Source organism: Scomber japonicus, chromosome 8, assembly GCF_027409825.1.
Source record: "Scomber japonicus isolate fScoJap1 chromosome 8, fScoJap1.pri, whole genome shotgun sequence".
NCBI lineage: Eukaryota > Metazoa > Chordata > Actinopteri > Scombriformes > Scombridae > Scomber > Scomber japonicus.
Window position 1 is genome coordinate 18,788,885 of NC_070585.1, and position 15,106 is coordinate 18,803,990.

Genomic DNA, 15,106 nt, shown 5'->3' on the forward strand with positions numbered 1-15,106 from the left:
AGGGTTTTTTTTTTTCATAATGTTATTGCCACAATCATTCCTTCTGTTCATACTGACTATTAGAGGACACATTATAAACACATAATGAAGATAAGTGATGGGCGTTGCTTTTTTTGTACTATATTTCCACTACAGCTAAACAGGGAAACACAAAGACGATAATTTGAAGCTACAAAGACTTCAGATGTGGCAGATATCCACTTGATATGACTAACCCAGACTGCTGAAGAAGCATTTTTGCACAAACTGACTGTGGACACACTGTAGAATACTTCCCACTACCTGTAAGAATAGAGGTTGCCCATTGTTTATCATTTTTTTTATTTTTCTTGAAAAATAACACAAATAACATAAAGTGAAAAACACTTCTGAAAATAATTACAATGCTACAGGATTCCCGTTTTGATAATCTAAAAGAGGAAAACACATTTACACAAAAGTATATATTTATATATTTATATTCATTTGAAGGGATATGGCCAGGACCTTTGATACAGAACCACTATACTTGAAGGGAACAAAGAAATAAGCAATGCCCCCCGCCCCAAAAAAAAAATCTACATTGAATTGGACAAGGTCATGAAATTCAGTGAAAAGTAGATGCTCACATTTTCATCCATGACAATAAACAAAAAATGTGTATCAAAGAGGGGTGGGGGAGCAGTTTTCGCCTAGAATATTAATACTTTTGCTCTAAATGTTGTCTCTGTACAAAAAAAACAAAGCAAGAGGAATTCTGAAATAATAGCACCTGAAGTCTAACGGTTGTTTGAAAATGCACCATTTATCTGACAAGTAATCCTTGGCTTACCCCAAACACTTAATGCAACCTGCCCTTGTTGGGGTGAGGTCTTGTTGTCAGTTGATTGACTTTTCACACATTATCCTTTTATGTTCACGTCTACTTTTATCACACATACCACTGGAAAGTTGCACCCAAATGTCTTTTTCAAGCTTAACACACAGCTGGTAAACAGGCCGTTACTGAATTTCACTTTAACAGCTCACCTTTTAGTCGTCTTAAAAAAAATCTCAACGCATAGATTTTGTGCATAAAGCATGAGTCTTAAAAAAGGAGATATCAGCCGGTGATTCCACAAAATGATTCAACTGTTGTTCTCAAATGTGACAAAAGACAATCCAACATGTAAGAAGCACCTAAATGTAGCTGATAAGTGAGTTTATGGGGATCAGCAAAACAAAAGTTATTCCCCCAAAGTATGAAACTTAAAAGTCTTTACCAATTGTATTTGCAAGGCAGGAGTTTGTGTTGGGAGTCAAAATGATTTAAGCCAAGGATGATTTAAGCCAGCTTTGTTATAAAGCAGTTACCCAATGGATGTGTAGTCTAATGCAGCTTATTGTTAACTGCTTATTCTCTCCCATTTCTGGCGATATAAAAAAAAAGAATATTCTGCTTTTTCACACAACATCAGAAAAAAAACCAAAAAGCTCCTGAGTCTCTTTTTTTTTTTTTTTTTTGTAGGTACATGGGGGGAAAAAATGTACATTGAAAAGAAACAGTTCCAGCCGTGACAACCCCCTTTCCCCAACACCAGTTAAGTGAATAAGTGCCCCCCCATTAAAGACCCCACCCCTGCTTTTACATGACACAGGTGCATGTGAACTTCCCTGCCTTTCTGGGTCCTTTTGTGTCACACAGATTCACATTAGGATCCACCACCCCCCACCTCCACCACCTCTGATACCAGAGGGGGCAGGTGCTTAGGATATCCTCTGGATCAGTTTTTCATCTGATAGGCAGTAGAGTGTGTTGACTGACAGGTCAGAGATGAAGGCCTCACAGGCCTTGCGGGAGACTCCTTTACAGCCTCGCAGGTCGAGCAGTGATATGCAAGACAGGCGTCGCAGATACTTGAGACACGTGTCTGTCAATTTACTGCAACCTGGGAAAGAAGCAGAGACAAAGACATATCAATACTAGTGAAAACAAATACAGTGTGTGTGTGTGTGTGTGTGCGTGTGTGTGTGTGTTCATATTTGCATCAATCTCTCACCTCCCAGGTTGAGCTCTGCGAGTGTGTTTCGGGTGGACGAGCCCACTGCAGTCAGCAGGTTGATGGAGTGGTCTGTAAGGCTGTTGCAGTGGGAAAGGTCCAGTTTTGTTAAGTGGGGCATGTGGCGGATCACCAGGCGTAGAGTGGAGTCGCTGATGTCCAGGCCAGCTAGTCGCAGACATTGCATGGTCCGCAGCTGGCTGCGATTGTCACAGCCTGAACACAGGATTCATTAGGAAAAAGGCAAGGAAGAGGAAAACAAAAGAAACCGTTTGAGAAGACAGTTAGAACGTAAGGAAAAACAAAGAAGACAAAGTGTGTAGATATACTACTGCTTAACTACTGCTAATATCATGTACCCACTTGATCAAACTGAAGGCACTGAGACTACTCTTTTCTCACCTGGTGGGGTAACTAAGTCCCTGATCTGAGAGTCTTTGACCCCATCTGCATACCGCAGGTCCAGAGAACGGAGGAGGGGGCAACTAGAGGAGCAGAGAGCTGAAATAGATGACCAGCAGCAACCTGACAGCATCAGATCCTTCAGTCCTAAAACAAAACAAGACAAAACAAAAATGAAGACTGAAATGTAGTGTGATCACCGTCTGTGTTAATCACCTCAGTAAGGTTTTACAGAGAGCACAGCACATTGTTCAAAAACTCAAAGACGTAATGAAAAAAACAATTAAATGAATAAATAACTACAGAAAGACAAACATACATATTTTTTTTACATTCATCGATTTCTATATTTTACTGAATTCATTGATTTGATCATCAAGTCTTGGCTATTGTGGAAATCCATAGATTGTTTGACAGAAAGAAAGAGAAAGGGTGTTATATTGTGTGTGTGTGTGTGTGTGTGTGTGTGTGTGTGTGTGTGGCGCGCGCATTTACCAGGCAGGCGGCCAACAAGCCAGTTGAGCTGTTTTTTGGAGATATTGGTCCAGGAGAGATCGAGTGTGACTGGCTGTCTCTTTATGATGCCTGTTAGGGCCTGAGGACTGATGGTGCGCTTGATGCTCAGGTCAATGCGCGACCAGAGCCGCTTGTCCAAGCACCTACAGATGAACAAATACTCATGAAGGAAACATTTTCCTACTGTCTGTCTGCAGAGAGATATAATAACTTAGACCGTGTAGTTATACTGTGTGAAAAAAAGTAAATACAAAGCACAGGGTTACATGTCATTATATAACATTATTTCACTACTGGGTTTGCAATTTTTTTAAAGGGCTTACCATTTGTACCAGTTCTTGCAGACAGCCATGCAAACGCAGAGATCTGCTCGACTTAAGTAGCGGAAGACAGAAACCCACACCTCCCTCTCACAGCCCGGCCCACTCCCACTGCTATCCCTGTCTGCCTCGCTCCCACCCTCCTGCAAGGCTGAAAGTGGGATGCGGAGATGAGGAAGCTCAGTGGATGAAGAAGAGGAGGCACCATTGCTTAGTTTAGCCGGTCGGCTCAGCCTCGCTCTTTTAGAGGCGTCCAGCCTCTCTGGGTGGGAGGGCCGAGTGTCTGTGTGTTTACTGCGAGTGAGTGGTGGTGCGTGCCTACTGGAGTGTTGATCGGGAAACCGATTTCTGATGGGCGGTCTGGCGAGGGGTCTAGTTGGGTTGTGTATTGTGGAAGCGGCAGTTTGAGAGGCGATAGCCTCTAATTTGGGGACAATGGCTGACGGGTCTCTCTTGGCCCTAGTCGGCCTTTGGAGTGTCACTTTAAGATATGAGCCGTCTTTGTCAACCATTTGACTGTCCTGCTCCATCTCCTCCTCATCCTCCTCCTCTGCACCATTTTGGTTGGCTGCCTCACTCTCTTCCTCTTCTCTTTCTTTGGTTCTCCGTCCCCCTTGCCTCGATTGCGGCTGGTTCTCTTTATCGCCTCCCCTCCCGTTGTTCTGCCCCCTTTCCTCTTCCTCGTCATCGTCGCTGCTGCTGCTGCTGTTGGAGCTGCTGCTGCTGCTGTCCTCACTGTCCTCCTCCAACTCTCCATGGCTTCGACCACCTATGATTCCTCTTCCTGCTCCTCCACCTCGCAGCCTCACCCCTCTTCCCCTCCCTCTGCGGGGCTCACCCGTCGACTCAAGTACCAGACCTATGGAAGACTGCTGCTGCTGGAAGGAACCAGACCCTCCTGGAGAGCTGTGGTAAGAGGAGCCACTAGCCCAGGTGGTGCTTCGGCTTCTGCCCTGAGATAGTCTGCTGGTTGGAGAGCGTAGCCGGGACAATAGTCTGGAGCTCAGCAGCCTGGGAGAACGATCTAGAGACGACTGTTTCTGTTGAGAGGTAAAAGGACCAATAAGTTGACAAATGAGAGTAAGATCATGCAAAATTCAAATACTGAACCCAGTCCTACAACATACTCTAAATGCTATTATAAACAGTCCATTTATTATTGAAACAGTATTAAGGCTTTTTGTCATAATTACTAATCATCTATCATTTATATTTACAAAAATAATCATAATAGCTATAATGCATCTTTGACTCACTAACTTGCTTATAGAAAACTACTACTTAGAACAATACTAAATAGCCAGTGTAGTATTATATAACACAGAAACACACCAGAAATAAGTGCTTTGCTTACCGCTAAGATCTTACTGCGTTCCAGTTTTATCTGCAATGAGAGGAAAAGAAGTTGGGGAAATGAGGTATCAAATTCGGTCTGTCTGTCATGTTATCAGATTTTCACTATCACCATCATTATCATGGCCAAAATAATTTTCACTGCATTCAAATATCGAAGATGTTCAAGCATTCAAAACTTTCAGATATGTAGATATGTAGGAATTGTTGCAAAAATCTTTAAAAAAAAAGGTATCATTTTAAAAAGTAGTAAGTCAAAGTAAATGAATGAATCAATGAAAACTAATTAACCAATGAAGCTGGCAGCAGTTGTTGTTTCTGGCCAATTACGTTGAACCCATGAATGGGTTGTCTGTTGCTGCTGTATTTGTGTCATTGATGCTTTTAAATACAGTAAAAAAAGGTTCCAAGATATCTTCCCTCTCTCTTACCCTCTTCTTGAGTCTGAGCTCCAGTGCATTTGCTCGTTTGCGGTTCTGTTGATGCTGCAGTAGCAGTCTCTGAGAGGGTGGCGGTGCTATCTGTCGTGCTGGGGGTCTGCCACGTCTCGTTCGTCTCACCCTTTCGCTTACACCAATGCCTTCCCGATATGCAAGTTTGGACGGTGGCAAAGAGGTTGAGCCCTCCGACTCACCACTTTCCTCATCACTGGAAGACTGGTGTGACAGGGACATGAAGAGATGGCAGGTGTCATTGTAATTTCAGCATCAACCACATTGTAAAATGGTAATAAAGAGTGGAAAAAGTGTCCAATAGTTTGAGTAAACCAAGGACAGATATAGATAATGTGTATTTGGTACCTCTGACGCGGAGTCTTTGCCTTGGTAACATTTGGGACATTCCCAGCAGCTTGGCAAATCCTTATTAACCTTCCCCTCACCAGGTTCCTAACAAAGAGAAGAGCTCAGAGTTTGAAACAGCAACCAGCAAACTGGAAATGTAAACAGCAAAACCAACTACACAGCATTTGTGTGATGGATTCAGTGTATACTTTGCTATACTCACCTTAATGCATTGACGATGAGCAATCTGGGAGCAGACAGAGCACTCCATAAGCGTGTGAGCACTTGGGTTCGACTCCTCTGATTCTCCTTCTCCACATATGGCACATCGTGCTGTGTTCGGCAAGGCCGGCTAGAGAAAGAGAGGGTAATTTTTCCACTTAGCACTGTCTGATACAAATACAGAATAACACATTTGTTAGAACCTGGGTTGAAAAGAAAGTCCATATTCAAGCTGTAATGATTTGTTTGAAATGTAGGCTGCAGTCTGCAGAGCCGTCCTGACCAGAAAATCACAACACCAAGTCATCTGAGAACCCGCGTGTGGGCGTATTTTGGGTTCTACACCCTGGATGGCAAAGTCCTGAACTGTTAGATGGCCATGTAAATGGCAGCTGTTTTTCTCTAAAAAAATGGGGCTGCAGGTTTACCACCACACTGAGCCAGCAGACACATAGGCACCACAGGCGAGCTGAGCAGCACCAAGTGGACAGCCGTTTGACTACATATTATTTGGCACAGTCAGCCTGTGTGCCAATCCCTATAAGTGCTGCTTTTTTATGTCAAAATTTAAAAATTCAAACTAAAGACATGAATACAATTTGGTTGCACTGATAAGTATCAAGAAACATTTAGAATAAGTCAGTCATAAACACAGATTTGAGTAACATACAGCACACACAGACAGATGGACAGTCTTGGCTGCTGCCCAGCTCATCAATCTGTCACACACAGAAGCAATAATGGGTATTACAACTTACTGCTAGACACTGTCTCATGATACAGCTCTTCTTCATGCGTCCAGGGCCGCCAAACTTCCTCATGTCGTGGCAGTACTGGCACGTGCCGCACTCCTTCCTGCAGCAGGCGGCACAGCGCTTGCACCTCACCCGTCTGCGCCTCAGGGCAGAGATGGAGGAGCGTTTGGTGGATTTCTGACCCAGAGGCTTGTGGAGGGTGGGGCCCAAGCGGGGACGGTAAATCACAGGGGGAGGAGGTGTGGGAGGCTGGTACCATGACGGCTGTACAAGAGACAGCAGCAGAAAAGGCAAAAAAAAAAAGAAGTCAAGAGTTGTGTCTAGCCTTGTTTTGAAGAGTAGGAATGAAGCGTTTAATCATTTTTTAAAATTTGAATGAACAAAAAGAAAAATGTAAAAACAATATTTGTAAAATAATCAAATAGTAGCTGAAGTAAAAATTCACATTTGGCGTGCAGGTGGTCGAGTATTTAAGAGCGCATGCCATATACGTGGGACCCCGGTTTGAGTCCCGGTCTGCGGACCTTTCTGCATGTCACACCCCCTTCTCACTCCCATTATTTCTTGTCTCTCTACTGTCAAATAAAGGCGTCTATGCCAGAAAAAATCTTAAAAAAAAAAATTCATACATTTTACTGATTTGCTAAAATAACCAGTGCTGCAAATGTATGCTAAAAGATAAACACCAGTAACCAAAAAGTTAAACTGATTTAAGCACTACTCCTTAATATAAAGTATTTTATATAGGATTAATTGGCATTATCGTTTTCCATCAAATAATGTCATATTTAAAGACAATACAATAAGATTACATAATTAAGAGTGAGCGTAATTATTTTGTAGTTCTAGTGCATCAAGACATTTCACAGTAGTGTTATTTTATGCATTTCTTGGTGGAAAGGAGGCGGTGGAAAAACACACTGATGCTGCATTTACAAAGCAGAGGACTGGATAATGAAATTGTGGTGTAATTTTGGAGAACTGTGAAAATGTGTTCTTTACTTACCCTTTCGGGCCACTTGACAATTGGCTCTCCAGTGTAGGACAGCTTGGGGTTATCGTTGGCATGCTCCTTCAGAAGAGCCTGAATGTAAGTGGAGGAGAAAAAAGGAAGACGACAAAAAAGAAAAAAGGACAAATTACACCAAGGCATAGTAGCCTAAAAGAACTAATGACAAGCTGTGTCAGATCTATTTGTGAGGAGATCTGCCATTGTACAAAAAAAACTTAGCTGACACCTACCCTCATGTCCTCTAGCAGGGCTGCAGCATTCCTGATCCCTGCTGGGACACACTTTTTGTGTGCTGGCAGCTCCTCCAGCTTCCCTAAGAGGTTCCACAGTCCCTCCAGCTCAAAGGGGGTCAGTGTGTGCTGAGGTTTGACAATTTCAACTTCCTCCTCTTCTTCTTTGATTTCCTCTTCCTCCTTCACCTTGATATCCTTGTTTTCAGCATCACTGTCGACTCCATTGGACGCGCCATTCCTGGGGTGATCATTTGATTCCACGTCAGCTTCAGTCAGTCCTGAAAAGAAAAAAGATGTGATGGGTTAGGGTTACGGTTTATTTATGTGTGAATGCAAATAAAGTGCAGCGATGTTTTCTGATGTTCATTGGTCCTCACCTATGCCTAGGGAGTACTTTTGGAACTCAGGGGTGAGGTGGGAGACTTTAGTCAGACAGTAGAGGTATCTCTCCAGGACGTACCAGCACATCTCATAGTAGAACGGGTAGCGGAACTTTGCTGGCACCTAGAGGACAAAGACAGAAAAAGGTTAAGGAAAATATTTCTCCATTTCTCCACTCATTTTAATGAAATACTATTGTAACTGATGGTTAGTTACTGTGCTAGTGGATAAGTCTGACTGAAGTTCCCAGTTGTTCACTGAGGAAACTTGGCATTATGCAACTTGCCTCAACCCACTCACTCAGGCATCTAGACTGATTTAAGATCAGATTTCGATGACATCTATTTTAACAGGTGGTAAGATTTTACTTGAAGTTTATAAGAATACACAGATTCAGGCATGTAACATAATGTTAAAAAATCTTGAAACGTAATTCAAATTATGAAAGTACGGAAGCGTATTGCATTCACTTGAATAACGTTTTTTTTAAATCCGTTTTTTTCTGAGTAATTTGTTTTTTGGTCTGTTTTTCGAGGTAATTATTTCTGTTTTCCAGAGTAATTTATTTTCATGCTTGGTTTTTCGGGCTAATTTTTTTCTGATTTTCTGTTTTTCGGGCTAATTTTTTTTCTGAGTTTAAAGGGCATTCAAAACATTGGACACAAAAAATAAATTACTCAGAAAACCTGGAAGTGAATGCAATACGCTTCCGTGGTACTAACACTAGTTTTTTTAATTATTAGTATTTCCTCGGTATGTCAGGAGTGCAGTTCTATACTGTAACAAAAGTGAGACATGTGCAGTAAATGTGAGGTGTTTCTCACCCGTGTGCGATCCTCAATGCTGTAGATGTTGAGCTGCATGGGAATGTTAAAGCTGTGGAGGAAATTTCCCCCAAACACCAATGTGTCCTCTGGGGTGTACACAGCATGGATCCAGCCTACAATGTACAAGAAACAGGATGGTTCAGTGTGTGTGTTGTTGTTGTTTTTTTAAAATAGGGAACAGCCAATGCTTGTGTCAGTGACAGACCTGACGGGATCAAGAAGGTGTTGCCCTGTTTGAGCTCAATCCTCTGACAGTCATGACACTTGTCCCCCAAGAAGATGTCTCCCTGTTTTCCTGATAAAACCCAGTTCTCATACATCTCCAGGTTCTGGGGTGAGGGTGGGATCAACCAGAACACCTGCAGGAGTCACAGGTAAAAGATCATGTATACAATATCAGGTCAACAAAGACATAAAGCAATATCCGTATAAATAAATATGCATGTACAGGATGTTGAAAAGCAAGATTTAGAGTTACACCATTTTACCTTCATTAAGTCGGCACGACTGAACTTACTAGAAACTAGTAAGTTTAAAGCAGCTAATCTCTACAACTGATAAAACTTTGTGGGATTAAGACCAAGGCTGACCTTTCCGCCTCGGAGTACATGGTACCAGACTGAAGTGCCACCAAAGTCGATATGGAAATCTGTGAAGCAGCCCTGCACACTCATTAGACAATACCTGTGAGAAGTGAAGGAAAGAGGGAAAACATAAGGTAGAAATAAGAAAAAGAAAAAACAGAAAGGCATTAAGGATTTAGAAATCAAAAGTACAGTAGTAGTAACAATCAGTATTGTTCTTAAATTAAAGCGCATAAAATATAGCACAGTTTTAGGGGTGGGAATCACCAGAGGCTCCACGATACAATATTATTGTGATTTTACATATATTACGATATGCTGCGATATGTTGCAATTCATTACACTTTTCACCTGCAAATTATGTCCCCAAAGAAAAAAAAATTAATTTGCAATTTCTAGAATAAAAGATCTGATATTTGTCGTCCGTGTATCGATACAATATTGTCATGCAAAATATTGCCATACCATGCTGTATCGATTTTCTCCCCCTAACAGCTTGAGGTACTCACTTCTGTACTTTGGGATAGTGCATGTCTATGATGGCGTTAGTGGAGTCCCTCTGTCTCTCCTTGAGATGGCGGGGCCACATGTTGTCCACCCAGTCAATAAGGTCCACCTGGATTACAAAGAAGAAAAACATTTTGCAACACGTACATTCAAAGAGGTCTGAACCAAACATCAGCCTGTCACTAATTACTGACAATACTCTCTGTATGTAGAGAAATTACACTACCCTGGGACCACATAATGTCATTGATACATAATCACACAATAAAATGAACTTTATATCATTTGATCTAGTTTTAAGGAATTTTTCTATAACATTAAACTACGTGCACTTGGGTAACTGTGAGTATTCTTACCGAGGCTGGTCGTTGTACTAGATTCTCTAGTCTGGTGTGGCTGAACTCTAGGCTGATGACATTGTAGAGTTTCTCTCTTTCTGATGGTGGCGTCTCATAGTAGCGCCGCCACTGAGCCATTGACATCTCGATTCCCTTCTGAGTGTTCACATCCATCACATCTACAATGCGTCGACTACCTACAACAGCATTAACAGGACTTCAATAACTCAGGCAACGAGCAGTAATTCAATTGTCTTCGACTGTGACTTCAATTGGACTCAAAACCAACTGGAATTATAAATTCACCCAATACCCATTATTTCATATTAAAAACACCCCTTAAAAGACACCTTCTTACACTTAATATGTTACATTATGTGGACAAAATGCACAAACTTTTATTCTATAAGCACACTGACAAGAAACTTACCAACAAACAACTTGACATCACTCACGCTGAAATCAGAGTCTGGCATTCTGCAGGAGAGATAATTCCATGTTATTTTTTTACCTCAAGAATCACAGTCAAACAGGTTTATTGGCATCCGCTTTTAATTAATTTTAAGAACAAACTCTATAGCCTGAAACAACATATAGGTGTTAAGGAAAAGAGTGCTGTTGTAACACCAGCTTCTACAGAGTGCAGTGGATTATGGGTTATTCGTCACCTTAATGTTGCTAGGATAGTGAGTATATTCAATACTCAGTCCCTCCAGGATTTTGCAAGAGGTTCTTTGTGATTGAGACCAAAAATGTTTGATTTCGCTGCAGATTTTCTTAAAAACTGTGATCAATTCCTTATATAAAAAGCATTTCACAGAAACAGCTTTATTTTATTGCTAATTTATTTATTTTCTGAACTTGAGAACCATGGATTCAAAGTAATATAAAAAAGAACTTACCATACTTCAGTTCCATTTATATTACATAAACTTTCACCTCAACATTAGCATTCAGTCAATAATGCGATCAAAACTTTTATGTTTTATGTGGATTATGTACATCCTGTCTGAACAACACTTATTACACATATTTTTCTGACTAACTGAATGGAAACCTCACTTCTGAACATTTGGAAATTGTTTTTCTCTGCTTTCAGCATCATTTTTGTTGGTAAGAGAGATTTACACATCTTCCAAATCCTTGTCACAATGACTTAAGTTACCACAACTCCAAAAAAAATTAGTCATTTCATGCAAAAGAGATGCAGTAATTAGTCAGTCCTGAATGTGTTTCATTAACTCACTTTAACCTACAGAAGTTTTCCTAAGGCTCGTTTAACGTGTTTTGTGCCGCAGGGGAAATTAATTCATATTGACTGAAAACGAGTCAAACGAGTCTCCCGACATCTTTACTGCAGAAATGGACCAGGGTCAGAATCGTCCTCAAGTAACCAAGAATTACTGCTGTCAAAGATGATGAGTGTGAGTATGTGACTGATAGACAAGCTATTACATTATAAATGTGGGATTTAGTTCTGCCTTCATGGAAGCATGTCATTTATTAAAGAAAAAGGGATGATTATCGGTATCTCAGGGACACAGTCCCAACACGACGGGTCTGAAAGTGTTTTACATCTTCAAAATGTCTTCTTCCAAAAATAGGAGTTAGAAAAGGGGGTGTCATCGTATAATCAGGGTTGTCTTATTCTTGGGCCAATATGGTAATTTATGACTGAAAAAGGTAAGCTACTTACTGAATGCCGAGGCCATCAGCTTTCTCAAAGACAATGGGGTCCCTTAGCCCTTCCTTCTGAATGTATTCAAATGTGAAATCTAGAAAGAAGATCATACAGACACAATGACAGTTATCAAAAACACAAACTTACACTGGATAGATGACACAAAATTACAAAACCAATATTTTCAATAAATTAGTACATATCACCAAGCAACATAGTACAAAGAAAAAAGTGTTCATCTTAATTTTCTGAAGACATCCAATATTTAAAGGAAAGTTTATTCAAAAAACATCTGTCAAATTACAAGCCGATGTCTCACCTTTGCCCTCCATGTGTTTGATCAAGTCAGAGCCAAACCTGCAGCACTGCAACTTTTCGTCCAGGTCAAACGTTCGCTTCCCTTCGATTTCATCATCTGAAATCCCATCGTCCTGGTAACGGCGCCGCGTACCTGTACGCTGGTGACAAAAAGGAGATTTCTATCAACCTCTTAATCAGACACCAACAATTTGATTTGTAGTGAGCTGCAGAAAGAGGTCAACAAGTCAGCATTAACTTTTTTTTTTTTTTTTTTTTTTTTTTTTTTACAATGGTGCAACTCTGCCGAGTAAAGTCAATTTTATTTGTACTTGCAACATCACTAATCACATATTTGCCTCCTGGGCTTTACAATCTGTACTGCAATACAACATCCTCTATTTCTGACCCTTGACTTGATAAGGAAAAACTCCCCCCAAATAACCTTTATTGAAGAAACCTCAGGAAGAGCAACAGAGGGAATATGTGTGCAGAGTACACAAGACGCCTAATCCTAGCCCCACATCTGACTACATTAGAGATATTTTAGCATCAGGACAAAGCTGAGTTATATTACCTATCAGCCACGTTGCTGTCAAGCTTACATGTTTATAAAAAGTTACATCATGAAAAAAATCAATTATTTTTTAAATAAATTGTGCTCCAACTAACAACCTGGTGGACAACTGATATAATATTAACACTTTAATCAAATTATTCTTTGTAAGAAAATCTCTGCTACTCACACAACCAAAATAAGAGCATTTGACCTGAGCATATATGTAAATATCCATAATCCCTTTGAAACATTGAATAAAATACATTCAAAATTACCCTGCTTCACTTCACTCGCTAAGACATGAGGTGTTAAGACACCCACGGAAGCAGCTCTCTACACGTCTTTGGTAAAATGGAACAAGAAGAGCCAACAGCAACTAAACTAATGCATTCACCCAGGACAAGGACGAAATCACAACAAATTAACCCAAGCTGATCAGTCAGCCAACTACCAAATCAGTTCATGTGGGAACCAAACAATACAGCATTACAATAGCGGGGGTTAATCTTCCACACACTGCCCCTCCTTTTGCCCCCCCTCATGTCATTCACCCCATGCAACACTGCTTGGCTAGACAGATGGATCAAGCACAACACCCCAGCTCTGAGATCTCCCCACCCCCATCCCTTTACCGCAAATGTGGTATTATTTAAACTCTGATGCCCCTTATTTAAAAAAAACTGAGGGCTACAGAGCCATGTATAATTGTCAGGAAATAATTCTAAATCACACTACTGTTTAAACGTAGAGTAATTAAAAAACAACAACAAATGGAATTAATGAATTACAATTAAGTTGTAAATGTAGGAGTGCATTTATAAGGTTTTAGTGTGTTCAACAAATAGGCCTAGACATGCTTTCCAAAATCTATAAAATAGCAGCAAAAGCCAACAAACGACAAACATTTAGCAGTGTCTCCTCTACCTTTGTCATTCTCTTAACGAGTGTCAATAAAACTTCACTGTGTACACATCAGGAAGTTTCACCCCACTGATGGTAATTACTTTACAAGCAGGGGAAGCAAGGTCAAAGCACAAGTAGTGTCCAGTTAGACACTGAACTTGACCTTCTCTTGAACCCCGACGTCTTTAGACAGGTTCATTACTGTTTGATAGGCTACCACACATAACGGAGGAAGACCACTGACAGGACACAAACTGGACATCATTGCGATTAAATGCACGTTATCCTTTTATCTATCCTTAGTGTTTTATTTTCCTTTAAAGACTAACGTTACGCATATACACACACAATTTGAGTGAAAAGCACTGAACAGTTGCACTGCAAACATAAAAGTAGTGTTCCGGGAAGCTACTCACCAATCTTTTGCTGTACCGTGTTGGATCCTCCATAATCTCTAAAAAAAGAGGTAAAGTTTCATGAGCGGGGTTACATTACACTGGTTCTGAATCACATAGGTGTCACTGCGTTTTACGGTGTTTTTACATGTTATCAGACAGAAAACACACCTCTCTCTCTCTATCTCAGTAGAGAAACTAGCTAGTTTGTTAGCACTGCTAGCGTGTTGTTGCAGCCAGCGAGCTAAGATTAGCAACACGTACAAAATATGACAAACGCTCATGTTTAACTTGCGTCAGTATATAAAGACAAATGCCAACCACAGGGAGTATATTTAAAGAGTAATAATCCGGACAAATGTGTCTGTTAACTGACGCTATTTACCTAGCGTTATCGGCTCACGTAAACTAGCTCATTTGACAATCCCTTTCATAAGTCGTCGGCTACAACAGACGCTAGCCCGCTAGCTGACATTAGCAGTTGTAAGCTCTTTATCGTCACCTCTTGGTTGTTACTCAGTCGCGGTCGTCAAGGTAACGTTTCCCAACTACAGTGTGTGAGGCCTCTCCGTCAAGTTTCTGCCCATGTTATTGTGACAGCGGCGGTCAGTGTTGGTGTGTGTTTATTATTATTATTATGCGATAAAGTTAGAGCTGTTCGACGCACAAGCCGCCATTTTCAGCTGCTCAAAACACACACACACACACACACACACACCATATACACACACACACAAACCTGAAAAAAGAGAAAAGGCCTCAGGACCCGCCCCCCTTCCCCCTGTTTAGCCTCTGTTCAGAGAGGTTTGCATACAGACGCTCTGATAGGACAAAACATGTGCTATTAAAACCAGATAATAATATATAATAAAGTGTGCTTGGTTTGTTTACCCAGTGTGACGGTTTAACAGGGGCGGCCATTACTATTAGATAACTTAGGCAGGTTATTATAGTTTTTTTTTCATTCAATTTTCATTCATTTTTTTTTTCCAGTTTAGTTTTAGTTAGTCTAACAAGTGAT

The 15,106-nt window shown here is 40.8% G+C and overlaps 1 protein-coding gene across 1 annotated transcript; it reads right to left on the bottom strand.

The window, feature by feature from the left end:
* Window positions 1-260: 260 nt before the first annotated feature.
* kdm2ab (lysine (K)-specific demethylase 2Ab) lies at window positions 261-14,768 on the bottom strand. The gene is made up of 23 exons (XM_053323866.1): window positions 14,588-14,768; window positions 14,107-14,144; window positions 12,251-12,389; window positions 11,947-12,025; window positions 10,681-10,727; window positions 10,269-10,447; window positions 9,915-10,021; window positions 9,412-9,505; window positions 9,027-9,180; window positions 8,819-8,934; window positions 7,991-8,117; window positions 7,611-7,891; window positions 7,375-7,452; window positions 6,372-6,632; window positions 5,615-5,743; window positions 5,410-5,496; window positions 5,041-5,265; window positions 4,611-4,640; window positions 3,260-4,296; window positions 2,916-3,079; window positions 2,421-2,567; window positions 2,019-2,234; window positions 261-1,907 (listed from the first exon to the last, which is right to left on the bottom strand). Exons 2-23 carry the CDS (start codon window positions 14,137-14,139, stop codon window positions 1,726-1,728), a joined length of 3,912 nt encoding a protein of 1,303 aa, XP_053179841.1. The 5' UTR covers window positions 14,140-14,144; window positions 14,588-14,768; the 3' UTR covers window positions 261-1,725.
* Between the last annotated feature and the right edge of the window lie 338 nt (window positions 14,769-15,106).

What these genes read in the sequence shown, in the direction of transcription:
- kdm2ab (XM_053323866.1), bottom strand. Translation starts at nt 14,139, where the DNA reads ATGGAGGATCCAACACGGTACAGCAAAAGATTG. An exon ending in ATGTACTCCGAGGCGGAAAG is followed by an intron (nt 9,181 to 9,411) that starts GTCAGCCTTGGT and finishes TGACTCCTGCAG; the next exon opens with GTGTTCTGGTTGATCCCACC. An exon ending in AGCTCAGACTCAAGAAGAGG is followed by an intron (nt 4,641 to 5,040) that starts GTAAGAGAGAGG and finishes CTCTCATTGCAG; the next exon opens with ATAAAACTGGAACGCAGTAA.